Below are 14011 nucleotides of genomic sequence, written 5' to 3' on the forward strand. Positions count from 1 at the left end.
AAAATATATCATGTAAATTTATATCTACGCTCGTACCCCCGGCGTCTCGTAGCGTACCGCGAGAGCTCGTGTTTTCATGTGAGTTTGGTGCGTTCAGTTTGGTTCAGCTGCAGTGAGTCCAGTAGTGTGTGATCCCTCGTCTTGCGTAGTCGTTAAGTGTGCGATCCCCAGTTGTTCAGTCGTCATATATATATAAATCTGCAGAAATCAGTCTGTTAGTGTGTACGCCCAGTCTTTTCATAATGTGTTAGGATTTAAGTTGTGTGGTGTATCCCCGGCTGCGTCATGGAGGCTGGACCAGCAGCACTCCGGGTCATTCACACGCCTCCCTGAAATCACTTTTTCTAGGGTGGGATGTCTGCAGTTCTGCTGAATAGCTCTACTACAAACTGGATATTGGGAACAACCGAACTTGATGTCTACAGCGCCGCTTGAAGCCCCGCCCCCTGCGGCGAGCAGAGCGCCCTCTGCTGCTCAGGAAGCTGTCGGTGTGAGTGCACACTAACAGTCTGTCAGAAACTCCATGCTAGCTGCTAGCTGATTCACTGATGGAGGCTTTTGGCCAAGAGGCCGCTTCTGTTTTACTTGCTGGAAATTTGGGTTTCCCTTGGTTTCGGTTCCCAGAATCCTCCCTGTCTCCGTGTTCGTCCTGCAGTCTGACGTCACCATGGCGACGGTGTCAAACTGTCCGCTCTGTCACTCGGCTAAGCTCCTCCCATCAAACCAACCATCCATTCACTGACAACTGAAAGTCTTCTTCTGTATTTCAGATGCAGTATGAATAAAACTAAATATATTTCAACAGGAAACACACGTTTCAGTCTGATGATGTTTATTGACAGTTGACTGACAGCAGGTCATCAGTGGCAGTACACATGACTGAAGGAAGAAAAGCTGTGATGTGGATATCAGATCAGAGCATCTTGAAATCCATTCTATTCAGTTCTATCCTATTCTACTGTGTTCTGCTGTCTTTTATTTGCCCTTCATGCCTGACTTGGTGGTTTTTCCCTCCTGAGTTTGTCGTTCGACGCTCTTAATCACACCGACCGCCACCGTCTGCTTCATGTCTCGCACCGCAAAACGACCTGAGAGACAGACAGGCAGAGAGAGAGACAGACAGACAGACAGACAGACAGAGAGAGAGAGAGACAGGCAGAGAGAGAGAGAGAAAGAGACAGACAGACAGAGAGAGAGACAGACAGACAGGCAGACAGACAGAGAGAGAGAGAGACAGGCAGAGAGAGAGAGAGAAAGAGACAGACAGACAGAGAGAGAGAAAGACAGACAGAGAGACAGACAGACAGACAGGCAGACACAGAGAGAGAGACAGAGAGACAGACAGACAGGCAGACACACAGAGAGAGAGACAGAGAGAGAGATGTTTATTTATGTATTTATTCGTTTATTTGATGGGGAAAATGCAAATGAACATGGAGCCACTTCAGCTGGTGTTCTGGTTCAGATTACAGCTGCTAGTTTCCAACTCCTGTCTCTATTAGGCTTTAGGAAAAAAATGGAAAAAGATATCAGTTCCATACAGTTATGAAGCATCATTTAAAGACGGCGAAATGAAAAGACCCTAACCCTAACAATAAAATAAACAAGTCATTAATAATGAGATGGTTTGACATTGTCAAACAACAACACGTCTCGGATGAACTTTATTTCAGTTGGCGTGTCTTCCACATGTGAGAACCCTGTATAGAAAAAGCTGACTGCCCAAAGGAAGTCTTGCAGCCTGTGATTTTACAATTGCCATTTGCTGATAAACCTGCATAAAATATCTGGTGCTAAATTTTGTAAACATTTAAAAATTAGTTTCAGATATGAATATTGAAAAAATTGAGCAAAAAACTGAGCAAATTGTACCGCTTCAATTTGTGGCAGTGATGCCGTCTCATGGGCTTTTTCCAGCTTGGTTACACAGAGATGGAAGGGGGGCTCGGCTCCACGCTGCTACAGTCAGATAAATGTGAAAAGATGCATGCTGATAAACCTGGGCTGCTGTGATTGGTATGTGGTGTCTAATTAGTTTGAAGCAATTTAAATATTTTTTACTGTCTTTGAGATCTTTTTGACATGTTTTTCAAATTTGAGTTTGGAGTTTAAAACTACACCTAAGAATTTTAATTCATTAACCATCTCAATTTCATCTGTCTGTATCGTTACTCTGAGGTTTTTTTTATTGTATTGGTTTTATGATGGAAAAGCACATAGATAGTCTTTTTCAGGTTCAGAGTGAAATTATTATTACACTGATATACTCCATATGTGATGTTAATACCTCAGCTGCCTCACACACAGATGAGTGTGAGGCAGCTGAGAGCTGACAGCCAGATCGACGGGCCAGGGTTGAGCTTTGAGGAATGGCCATGTTGTTTTGTCGAAGGGCAGAGAGACTTTTTTAGGTTGATCTTCACACATTGCTCTCTCGATTGTAGATATGAGGCCAACCAACTAGAAGCTTGCTTGGAAAAATTAAATTTAGACAGATGTTGGGGTTGACAGTGTCAAATGCTTTTTTCAGGTAAGAGACAATGTTAGGACATTACCCTTGTCCAGAAAACAGCAATTTACTGTTTCTGTGGAGTGTTTGGGTCTAAAGCCAAAGTGTGTAAAGTTGGTTGAATTCTAAATGATCAACCAATTGTTCTGCCACAACTTTTTCCAGAACCTTGGAAACCTGGAAGAGTAGAAATTGGACAACAGGTGCATGGCAGGTCAGTGTCCCCTGATTTAAATATGGGTGTTACAACTGCCTTTTCCCATCTATCTGGAAATATACTATATATATACTGAATGGGTTTATGATGAAGGAACTGTACTGCTGAATGAAAGCTGTGTCCAAGTTAAAGATATCTTTGGCCTTTGAGTTTGATATTTTCCCTATTATTTCAATAATTTTGGCTTCATCAACCTCTCTAATGTAGAATGAGCCAGCTGGTGAGCCTTCTATTTCATCACTATTCAATATTATAGGATCAAAATTTCAAACACGTTCCTCCGCTGAGCAAATAAAAATGCTAGAGCCAGGCTTCCCACGCATCTGTATTCATATATTTATACTTAACATGTTTTAGTGATGTAACTGTCAGCTGTGTTATGTTTAATATCATCTGTGCTATTCTTATTTATATTCTAGTTTTATTATATCCTGTTATTGTTTGCTGCTGCAACGACCCAAATCTCACCTCATCTCACCTCATCTCACCTCATCTCATCTCATCTCATCTCATCTCATCTTACCTCATCTCACCTCATCACCTCACCTCATCACCTCATCTCATCACCTCATCTCACCTCATCTCACCTCATCTCATCTCATCTCACCTCATCACCTCACCTCATCACCTCATCTCATCACCTCATCTCACCTCATCTCATCTCATCTCACCTCATCACCTCACCTCATCACCTCATCTCATCACCTCATCTCACCTCATCACCTCATCTCACCTCATCTCACCTCATCACCTCATCTCATCACCTCATCTCACCTCATCACCTCATCTCATCTCATCACCTCATCTCATCTCATCACCTCATCTCACCTCATCACCTCATCTCATCACCTCATCTCATCTCATCTCACCTCATCACCTCACCTCATCACCTCATCTCATCACCTCATCTCACCTCATCTCACCTCATCTCATCTCATCTCACCTCATCACCTCACCTCATCACCTCATCTCATCACCTCATCTCACCTCATCTCATCTCATCTCACCTCATCACCTCACCTCATCACCTCACCTCATCACCTCATCTCATCACCTCATCTCATCACCTCATCTCACCTCATCACCTCATCTCATCTCATCACCTCATCTCACCTCATCACCTCATCTCATCACCTCATCTCATCTCATCACCTCATCTCATCTCATCACCTCATCTCACCTCATCACCTCATCTCATCTCACCTCATCACCTCATCTCACCTCATCACCTCATCTCACCTCATCACCTCATCTCATCTCACCTCATCTCACCTCATCACCTCATCTCACCTCATCACCTCATCTCATCTCACCTCATCTCACCTCATCACCTCATCTCACCTCATCACCTCATCTCACCTCATCACCTCATCTCACCTCATCACCTCATCTCATTTCACCTCACCTCATCTCACCTCACCTCACTTCATCTCATCTCTCACACCTAGAAACTGTGCCTCCTGAATTTCCCCAAGGGGATCAATAAAGTGCTATCTCATCTTATCCTAATCTTTGTCTGTTATCAGCAGTGAAACTGTGAGCGTCTGATCTGAGCTGAGATGTTTCTAGAAGCTCCTCTGTTGAAACTGGGACTCACCCAGTGGGGGGAAATTGGCGAAGGACTCCACCACCATGGGTTTGGCAGGGACCAGCACGACTATGGCGGCGTCTCCGCTCTTCACAAACTTGGGATTATCCTCCAACTTCTTCCCAGAGCGCCGGTCAATCTTCTCCTTCAGCTCGCTGAACTTGCAGGCAATGTGTGCGGTGTGGCAGTCCAGCACCGGGCTGTAACCCGCATGGATCTCCCCAGGGTGGTTCAAGATGATCACCTGACCAGAAGACACATCCCAGTTAGCTACTGGGAACTGACCAGTACATCCCAGTACAACCACAGACTTCTACAGCAGCAGCTGGGGGTTCAGTGTGTTGCTCAAGGGCTCCTCAAAAGTATTTTTTGGGGAGGGAAGGGTGTTACCCTCAGAGTCCCAGCTGGGATTTAAACTGGCAACTCTGCAGACACAAGCTGCTGCCGCCCCCTGGAGGTTTTGCATGTACACTGCTGGTTGATGCTCTAAACTGACGTCAGGTCTTCTACTGACGGATAAAGTCAAACCTTTTTGGCTCTGTAGTTTCTCACCAGTGACTAAACTCACATTAAAGCAGCCAGCTGGAGACAGTGTGGGCGCAGGAAAGCACATCAGTCCTACATGCAGTATGCTGGACCAAGATACAATCTGCTCGACCCTGAAAGAGCTCCTGGGCTCTGAGAAGGACCGCACAGTGCGATATCTGGGTCATATATCAGAGGGTGTGGTGTTAAAGTGGCCGGTGCCTGTTTAAGATATTAGTTGCAAAGAAAAAGAGCAATCAACAGAAACTGGTCCAAGCTGTTTCTCCTGGACTCAAACAACAGACTTTGTCTGGGAGATATTTGAATGGAAAAACTAACATTTACTCTGGGAATTAAGCAGGAGCTGTTTTACAGAAGACAAATCGACTGTGGACTGTGTACACTACAAACAAAGAGGACACTGTCTCATAATGTATAAAAAACAAAATGGAGAACCACATATTAGATGCCTATTAAATATGTGATATATATCTCTTAGGGTTATCTATTTATATATTTTCTATAATAATAGTAATAAAAATAACTTTATTTATAGTACTTTCCAAAACAAAGTTTCAAAGTGCTTCACGAAGGATAAGACAATACATTAAAAGACATGAAGACCTTATAATATTGTTAAAAAGCAAAATATATTTTAAAAAATATATTCTTTCCTTATATCTTGTACTTCTTGTACATCAAATAAATAGACACAACTGTTTCAAGAAGTTCACCAACCTGACCAACGAAGGATTTGGCGCCACAAGGGGGCTCCTGTTTAGAGTCGCCTGCCACATTTCCCCGTTTAATATCTTTGATGGAGACATTTTTCACGTTGAAGCCGATGTTGTCGCCGGGAAGAGCCTCTGTTAAGGCCTCATGGTGCATCTCAACAGACTTCACCTCTGTGGTGAGCATCTGAGGGGCAAAGGTCACGATCGTGCCTGGCTTCAGGATGCCGGTCTCCACTCGACCCACTGGCACCGTCCCGATACCTGGAAGAACAGCAGTTTTAAAGATGCTTCACCTGCACACACCTGCTGATTGGCTCATACTGTATGATAAATATCAAAGAAAAAAATGAACAAATTTGGTTCAGTTTGGATCAGAGTTTGGAGTGTGTTTGACAGCAGTAGCTCTGTACCTCCGATCTTGTAGACATCCTGCAGAGGAATTCGCAGTGGTTTCTTTGTTGGTCGTTCTGGAGGAAGGATGGAGTCGAGGGCGTTAAACAGAGTCTTGCCGGAAGCGTTTCCCTCTTGACGTTCAACGTTCCATCCTTTGAACCACGGCATCTGTTAAAGATGGAGCGCCAACAACAACAACAACAACAACAACAACACTCAACATCAACAATCACTATTCAAATATTCATCTTATTGGAACATTAGGAAAGTTGTTCTTCAAACAGTACATGATGTTCCTTACTTTATCACTTGGCTCAAGCATGTTGTCTCCATAAAAGCCGCTGATTGGCACCATGGCTACAGCTTTGGGTTTGTAGCCAACCTTCATGATGTAGCTGTTAAGTTCCTTTTCAATTTCATGAAACCGTGCCTCAGAGTAACCAGCGCTGTCCATTTTATTGATGGCGATGATGAGTTGCTTGACTCCAAGTGTGTAAGCCAGCAAGGCATGTTCACGAGTCTGGCCATTGGTGGAGATGCCGGCCTCGAACTCTCCGGTCCCTGCAGCTACTACCAGCACAGCACAGTCAGCCTGCATGGACAGGACCAGCAGTCTGTTTACAAGCTCACCAACATCAGCAATAAAACATCAAGTCTAGATTTGTGCACAATTTGTGCACTTTTTGCGGCTCATTTGTTCGAGTTGAAGAAGGAGAGTGTTGTCATCTTAATCAAACAGTCACCTTAAGTGTTAGTGAATTGGGTGGGATCTCGATTTGCATGGCCTCGCCTACAAATAATTATTTTGTAGGCAAAATAATGAGATTTACATAATATTTACATATTCATGACCATGACACACACAAAGAGGCTTTATTTTTTGACCAGTGTTATAAGGCATTAATTCTTTGATTGCATGGCTTTCTGATTTGGTCAATTCATGAAATAGCACTCTGCTCCACACAATCCTTCAGTGACTCTGGGCCTCAGGTGGGAAATTGTGATGAGAAACCAGTTACATATGAATATGAAACAACATACTTGTTGTAAAGATGACCTGTGATATAAGGAGGAAAAGCAGGAAGTGAATAGTGACCTGAGAGGTTCCTGTGATCATGTTCTTGATGAAGTCTCGGTGTCCCGGGGCGTCGATGACGGTGACGTAGAACTTCTCAGTCTCAAACTTCCAGAGCGCGATGTCGATGGTGATTCCTCGCTCGCGCTCCGCCTTCAGCTTGTCCAGCACCCAGGCATACTTAAAGGAGCCTTTCCCCATCTGGAACCACAGGGAAACAATACTGAAGATACTGAGGCAGTGAGGTAATGAGGTACTGAAGATACTGAGGTAATGAGGTACTGAAGGTACTGAAGATACTGAGGTAATGAGGTACTGAGGATACTGAGGTAATGAGGTACTGAATATACTGAGGTATTGAGCTACTGAGTTAATGAGGTAGTGAGGTAATGAGGCAGTGAGGTAATGTGGTACTGACGGTACTGAGGTAATAAAGTAGTGAGGTAATGAGGCAGTGAGGTAAAGAGGTACTGAAGATACTGAGGCAGTGAGGTAAAGAGGTACTGAAGATACTGAGGCAGTGAGGTAAAGAGGTACTGAAGATACTGAGGTATTGAAGGTAATAAGATACTGAAGATACTGAGGTAATGAGGTACTGGGATACTGAGGTATTGAGGTACTGAAGGTACTGAGGTACTGGGATACTGAGGTTGTCACGATCTGTCACGATCTCAGCCCTAGACCTTGTGTCCTGTCATTGTCTGCCCCTGTCTGCTCCTGTTGTCCGGTCCATCACTTCCTTTCACTCCCCAGTCCTGCCTTCCTCCTGCCAGCCACCAGATGTCCTCTGACTTCCCCTCATCACCTGTTCCCCCCTCCTGCTCCCACACACCTGTATTCCATCACCTATTAGCCAAGTTACCTTGTTCCCTCTTCTCCTGCCTGCCTCTGCCGATCACCTCCCGGACTCTCCCCTGCCAGCCTGCTGTCCCTCATTTGTAATCTGTCTGTGTGTATATCTAGTCTTGTTTCCTTGTAGTCTGTGTCAGTTCGTTGTTCAGTGTTCTGTTGTCGCGTGTGTTACCTGACCCTGTGTTTCCTTTCTCCTTACCGTATCACCGCCCAGGTTTGGTTCTGTTTGCCTTTGTTCTGCCAGCCTGGTTGTGGTTAGTTACTTTTGGATAGCCTTTAGTTAGTTTTGCCTTTTTGGATTTGCCTGCCTTGGTTTTGTATGTTCCTCTGTTCATCATTAAAGCCTTTTTTCGTAACCCCAGTTCTCTGAGCCGGTCTTGCGTTTGGGTCCAGCCCCCCTCCTCACATACGTGACAGAATGATCCGACCAACCTGGACCCAGCGGACAGCACCCAGCTACCACACAGCCTGCCTTCTCCTGGTGAGCCCCGCTTACCTCCCTGTTTGGTTCTGTGACTATCCCGGTAGCTGCGGAACGAGCCCTAGGGGTGGCGATTGGACGTCCCTGAAGCACCGGCTGGTCGACTGTTGGAGGGGATACTTTTGAAACACCGGCTGGTTGATTGTGATGTCCTGGTCGTGCTAGTTCCAGTATCTCTCCTCGAAGTCCTGGTCGTGCAAGCGCCGACGGTCCAGCGCCCCTTCGGTCCCAGCCCCAACCCTCTCGTGTCCCGGCAGTGGAAGAAAGCTCCGGGGGGTTTCAGCCCCTTTCCCTGCCTGCTTGTCCTCTGACCTCCGGTCTCAATCCCCAGCGCCCCTCTCAAGTTCCCCTTCATGGACCTTGTGGGATGTCGGGAGCCGTCCCTTGAGGGGGGAGTACTGTCACGGTTGTGACTTTCAGTCCCTGCTTCATTGTCTAGTCTTTGTATTTCTATGTGTATTATGTTCCCTGTCTAGTTCTACGTGCCATGTTCTCTGTTTGCCCCAGCTGTTTCTCATTTGTAATCACCTCCCCATGTGTATATTGTTTTGTTCCCCATCAGTCTTTGTCGGATCATTATTTCCTGTTACGTGTCAGTTGAGTGCTCCCGTCTCTGTTACCTGTCGTTTCCTGCACCCGTTATATTAAACACCCAGTCTTGGGGTTTGATCACTACCTGCCTCGCTGTCCTGCATTTGGGGCTTCACCACATCTCACCGTGACAGAGGTATTGAAGGTAATGGATACTGAGGTACTGAGGTAATGCGGTACTGAAGATACTGAGGTAATGAAGGTAATGAGATACTGAAGATACTGAGGTAATGAGGTAGTGAAGAAACTCACCTCCTGGGCTTCCTTCTCAAACTTCTCAATTGTCCTCTTATCGATTCCTCCACACTTGTAGATCAAGTGTCCGGTGGTGGTCGACTTCCCCGAGTCAACATGGCCGATCACCACGATGCTGATATGTAGCTTCTCCTTTCCCATGGCTGAACTGACAGACAGACAGACAGACAGACAGACAGACAGACAGACAGACAGACAGACAGACAGACAGACAGACAGACAGACAGACAGACAGACAGACAGACAGACAGACAGGTGGACAGACAGGCAGGTAGTTCATTAATTCAAGTACAGCTCTTCATCACAGTCCTACTCACGAGGATCCTCACAAGCCTACCTAGATCTAACTGATCAACTATCAATCACAGAACAAACTGATCAATACAGTCTGCAACAAAACAAAACTCAAGGAAACAAACAAAGCAGCCTGTTGAAAGACAGAACAACTCTCCAACGTCTCCATCAGCAGAAACTGGATCAACAGAAACTGGATCAACAGAAACTGGATCAACGTAAACTGACAAACTGTGGATCCATTCACAGTGAGAAGAGGAATCTGACTTTACTTTGTTTCTGCACTTTATTTTGTCGTTTCTAATGTTTCCAGTGAAAAGAATCTAGTTTGAACTCTGACCTCTCTCCTGTTAGAATCACATGGAAAAGATCACAGCTAACAACGTTCTCTGTTCTAAAGAGGAACTCAGGAACTTTTACTCTGACGACATTTTAAATAAAGAGACACTTTTTACTTTTACTGCAGTGCATTTTTCAACAGTACTTTTACTTCAGTAAAATATCAGTAAAGTAATAGTACTTTACTGCAGTAGGACACTCTGGTACTCTTTCCCCTGCTTAGAAACTCCCAAGGAAACCTTATCAGACAAAATGGAAGGAACCCACAGGCCAATACTACTACTGATAATAAAATACCTGATGATAATAATAATCATCATAATAATGATCATAATAACAATTTCTCTACAACTTTTTAACTTGAGAGTTTAAGGTTTATTAGGCTGTTTTTATATTATTTACTGTTATCTAATTTATTTTCATCTTATATACTTTATTTCTTTATTAGGCCTATATTTTCCCCACTAAGCTCTGTATAAAATGGATTTGAGGGGTGAGGAGAGGTATGAGTTATGATTAAAAAAAAAAAGTCATTGTGTGCTGTGGGAAAGACAACACACAACATGGGCGTTGGCGGCAATTGCGCATGAACAGTGTGTCATTAAAACTGACAGCTGTCTTGATCAGAACAAAAGCTATGAATCATCACTCGTAAATCTGAGGCGAGTTATGAATTTTTGCTCAAGGGCGAGTCTCTGGAGCAACAGAAAAGACAAAAGCATACATTAACATTAAACCCAGGAACATACTGTATGCCTATTGCATTAAATGAGATGACAGTTGGCTGTAAGCTTTCTACAGGCAATTTAAATAATTATTCATTCAAATTCAATTCAAATGATTCTAAGCATTTGAATTGTATTTGAAAGCACAGTAACTGCTGCTGTGAGAAACACACACAGGTGATGAAGTCACCTTCACATTTAGAAACTTCACCTCTAAGACCATCGTTATTGGGAAACGAGGTTGATCTCTCTCTCTCTCTCTCTCTCGCTCTCTCTGTCTCTCTCTCTCTCTCTCTCTCGCTCTCTCTCTCTCTCTCTCTCTCTCGCTCTCTGTCTCTCTCTCTCTCTCTCTGTCTCTCTCTCTCTCTCTCTCTCTCTCTCGCTCTCTCGCTCTCTCTCTCTCTCGCTCTCTGTCTCTCTCTCTCTCTGTCTCTCTCTATCTCTCTCTCTGTCTCTCTCTCTCTCTCTCTCTGTCTCTCTCTCTCTGTCTCTCTCTCTCTCTCTCTGTTTCTGTCAAATTTCCTTTATTGGCATGACAATTATTCTCATATTGCCAAAGCATCAATTTGTGTAATGATTTAAAACAAACAAAAAATGCAGTAGTAATAACAGCCTAACAATAAAATGGGAACAAACAAACATACAGTATTAAAAGAGACTTCTTTATGGCAGGCTGCAAAGTATTTTGCTGCTAATATTGAGCATTCATTTTTCTCTGGGCAGTATTCAAATTCATTGGATAAAAGTCAGTAAAGTGTGTCTTACTGTGTTGGAGGGTCTGCAGAGCTTCAGGTCCGGTTCTGGATGAGGAAACTTCTGCTCCGTCCGCTTTATTTAAGTCGGCCTCCGGCCAATCACAGCGCTGCAAAACCCAGTTACTGTCAGGAGAAACAGGACCAACAACTCCATACACTTTTACCAGGTTGCTCTGTTGACAGGTAGACAGAACAGATATTCTGTTCAGCAGGCTTGATCAGACAGGTCATATTCAGCCACTGTAATTACCACACACACACACACACACACACACACACACACACACACACACTCATTAGTGTACCTGTCATTATGAGAGCGTTCCAACCGTTCACAGCTCCTCTCAGCAGAGGAAAGATACACAGATTCCTTGCTGAATTTTTACTGAAGTAGAAGTCTACAAAAACAGAGAAGACAGCCGCACACTGTCTGCACTTACACTCAGAAAAGAAAAGATTTGTTAGGAGGCAACGTTTGGGTCAAGGCCTTTCATCAGCACTAACGCTGCGTCTCAGCTGTGAAAAAGCTTTCTGTATTCACTTAAGTAGAAGTACAATTACTTGTGTAAAAATCTACTTGCATGAAAATAAAAAGAAGAAGAAGAGTAAAAGTTAGTGCGTTACTTTGAAAAACATAAAGCATATGTATGGTGGATACTTTGCTTGCCTGTGTCATGTTGTCTAGTCTGGAGTGACTTTATTGTGTGGGTTATGCATAATTTTCAATTGTTTGTTTTCCTAATTTTAATATTTGCATGTTTTGATTTACATTTTGCATGTCTTTGTTATCTTGGATTGAGCTGTGTGATTTTCATTTTGATTACATGTGTGTGACAATTAAGGCTGCTTGATTCACCCCACCCATCAGCCTGCTGAGCAGCAGACAGCAGGTCGACCAAAGGGAAGGGAGGAGTGCAGCATCAAGCTGCTGTTCCCCAGAGGAGCAGGACACCCACCAAAGAACTGACACAGTGGGCTGACAGGCCACAGAGCACTGCAACCTGGAGAGGGCAACCAGGAGAGGGCAACCATGAGAGGGCAACCAGGAGAGGGCAACCAGGAGAGGGCAACCATGAGAGGGCAACCATGAGAGGGCAACCAGGAGAGGGCAACCATGAGAGGGCAACCATGAGAGGGCAACCAGGAGAGGGCAACCATGAGAGGGCAACCAGGAGAGGGCAACCAGGAGAGGGCAACCATGAGAGGGCAACCATGAGAGGGCAACCAGGAGAGGGCAACCATGAGAGGGCAACCAGGAGAGGGCAACCATGAGAGGGCAACCATGAGAGGGCAACCAGGAGAGGGCAACCATGAGAGGGCAACCATGAGAGGGCAACCAGGAGAGGGCAACCATGAGAGGGCAACCATGAGAGGGCAACCAGGAGAGGGCAACCATGAGAGGGCAACCATGAGAGGGCAACCATGAGAGGACAACCAGGAGAGGGCAACCATGAGAGGGCAACCAGGAGAGGGCAACCATGAGAGGGCAACCAGGAGAGGGCAACCAGGAGAGGGCAACCAGGAGAGGGCAACCATGAGAGGGCAACCATGAGAGGGCAACCATGAGAGGGCAACCAGGAGAGGGCAACCATGAGAGGGCAACCAGGAGAGGGCAACCTGGAGAGGGCAACCAGGAGAGGGCAACCAGGAGAGGGCAACCATGAGAGGGCAACCAGGAGAGGGCAACCATGAGAGGGCAACCATGAGAGGGCAACCATGAGAGGGCAACCAGGAGAGGGCAACCATGAGAGGGCAACCATGAGAGGGCAACCAGGAGAGGGCAACCATGAGAGGGCAACCAGGAGAGGGCAACCATGAGAGGGCAACCAGGAGAGGGCAACCATGAGAGGGCAACCAGGAGAGGGCAACCATGAGAGGGCAACCAGGAGAGGGCAACCAGGAGAGGGCAACCATGAGAGGGCAACCATGAGAGGGCAACCAGGAGAGGGCAACCATGAGAGGGCAACCATGAGAGGGCAACCATGAGAGGGCAACCATGAGAGGGCAACCAGGAGAGGGCAACCATGAGAGGGCAACCAGGAGAGGGCAACCATGAGAGGGCAACCATGAGAGGACAACCAGGAGAGGGCAACCATGAGAGGGCAACCAGGAGAGGGCAACCATGAGAGGGCAACCAGGAGAGGGCAACCAGGAGAGGGCAACCATGAGAGGGCAACCAGGAGAGGGCAACCAGGAGAGGGCAACCATGAGAGGGCAACCATGAGAGGGCAACCAGGAGAGGGCAACCATGAGAGGGCAACCAGGAGAGGGCAACCAGGAGAGGGCAACCATGAGAGGGCAACCAGGAGAGGGCAACCATGAGAGGGCAACCATGAGAGGGCAACCAGGAGAGGGCAACCATGAGAGGGCAACCAGGAGAGGGCAACCATGAGAGGGCAACCAGGAGAGGGCAACCATGAGAGGGCAACCAGGAGAGGGCAACCAGGAGAGGGCAACCATGAGAGGGCAACCATGAGAGGGCAACCAGGAGAGGGCAACCAGGAGAGGGCAACCATGAGAGGGCAACCAGGAGAGGGCAACCATGAGAGGGCAACCATGAGAGGGCAACCATGAGAGGGCAACCAGGAGAGGGCAACCATGAGAGGGCAACCATGAGAGGGCAACCATGAGAGGGCAACCAGGAGAGGGCAACCATGAGAGGGCAACCAGGAGAGGGC

General features: G+C 46.1%; 1 protein-coding gene across 1 annotated transcript; it reads right to left on the minus strand.

Annotated features, from left to right (window-relative positions):
• Positions 1-821: 821 nt before the first annotated feature.
• LOC139908410 (elongation factor 1-alpha-like) lies at positions 822-11376 on the minus strand. The gene is made up of 8 exons (XM_078287983.1): positions 11344-11376; positions 9218-9368; positions 7063-7242; positions 6268-6558; positions 5984-6134; positions 5578-5834; positions 4324-4558; positions 822-1088 (listed from the first exon to the last, which is right to left on the minus strand). The coding sequence occupies exons 2-8, from the start codon at positions 9359-9361 to the stop codon at positions 976-978; spliced, it is 1371 nt and encodes a 456-aa protein (XP_078144109.1). The 5' UTR covers positions 9362-9368; positions 11344-11376; the 3' UTR covers positions 822-975.
• Between the last annotated feature and the right edge of the window lie 2635 nt (positions 11377-14011).

The sequence above is a fragment of the Centroberyx gerrardi genome, chromosome 13, assembly GCF_048128805.1.
Source record: "Centroberyx gerrardi isolate f3 chromosome 13, fCenGer3.hap1.cur.20231027, whole genome shotgun sequence".
Lineage (NCBI taxonomy): Eukaryota > Metazoa > Chordata > Actinopteri > Beryciformes > Berycidae > Centroberyx > Centroberyx gerrardi.

Excerpts from the sequence above, each read along its gene's own strand:
- LOC139908410 (XM_078287983.1), bottom strand. The coding sequence starts at position 9,361 with ATGGGAAAGGAGAAGCTACATATCAGCATCGTGGTGATCGGCCATGTT. Across the intron at positions 4,559-5,577 it reads CCAAATCCTTCGTTGGTCAG|GTGATCATCTTGAACCACCC; the intron begins GTTGGTGAACTT and ends TCTTCTGGTCAG. Across the intron at positions 1,089-4,323 it reads CGCCAATTTCCCCCCACTGG|GTCGTTTTGCGGTGCGAGAC; the intron begins GTGAGTCCCAGT and ends TCTGTCTCTCAG.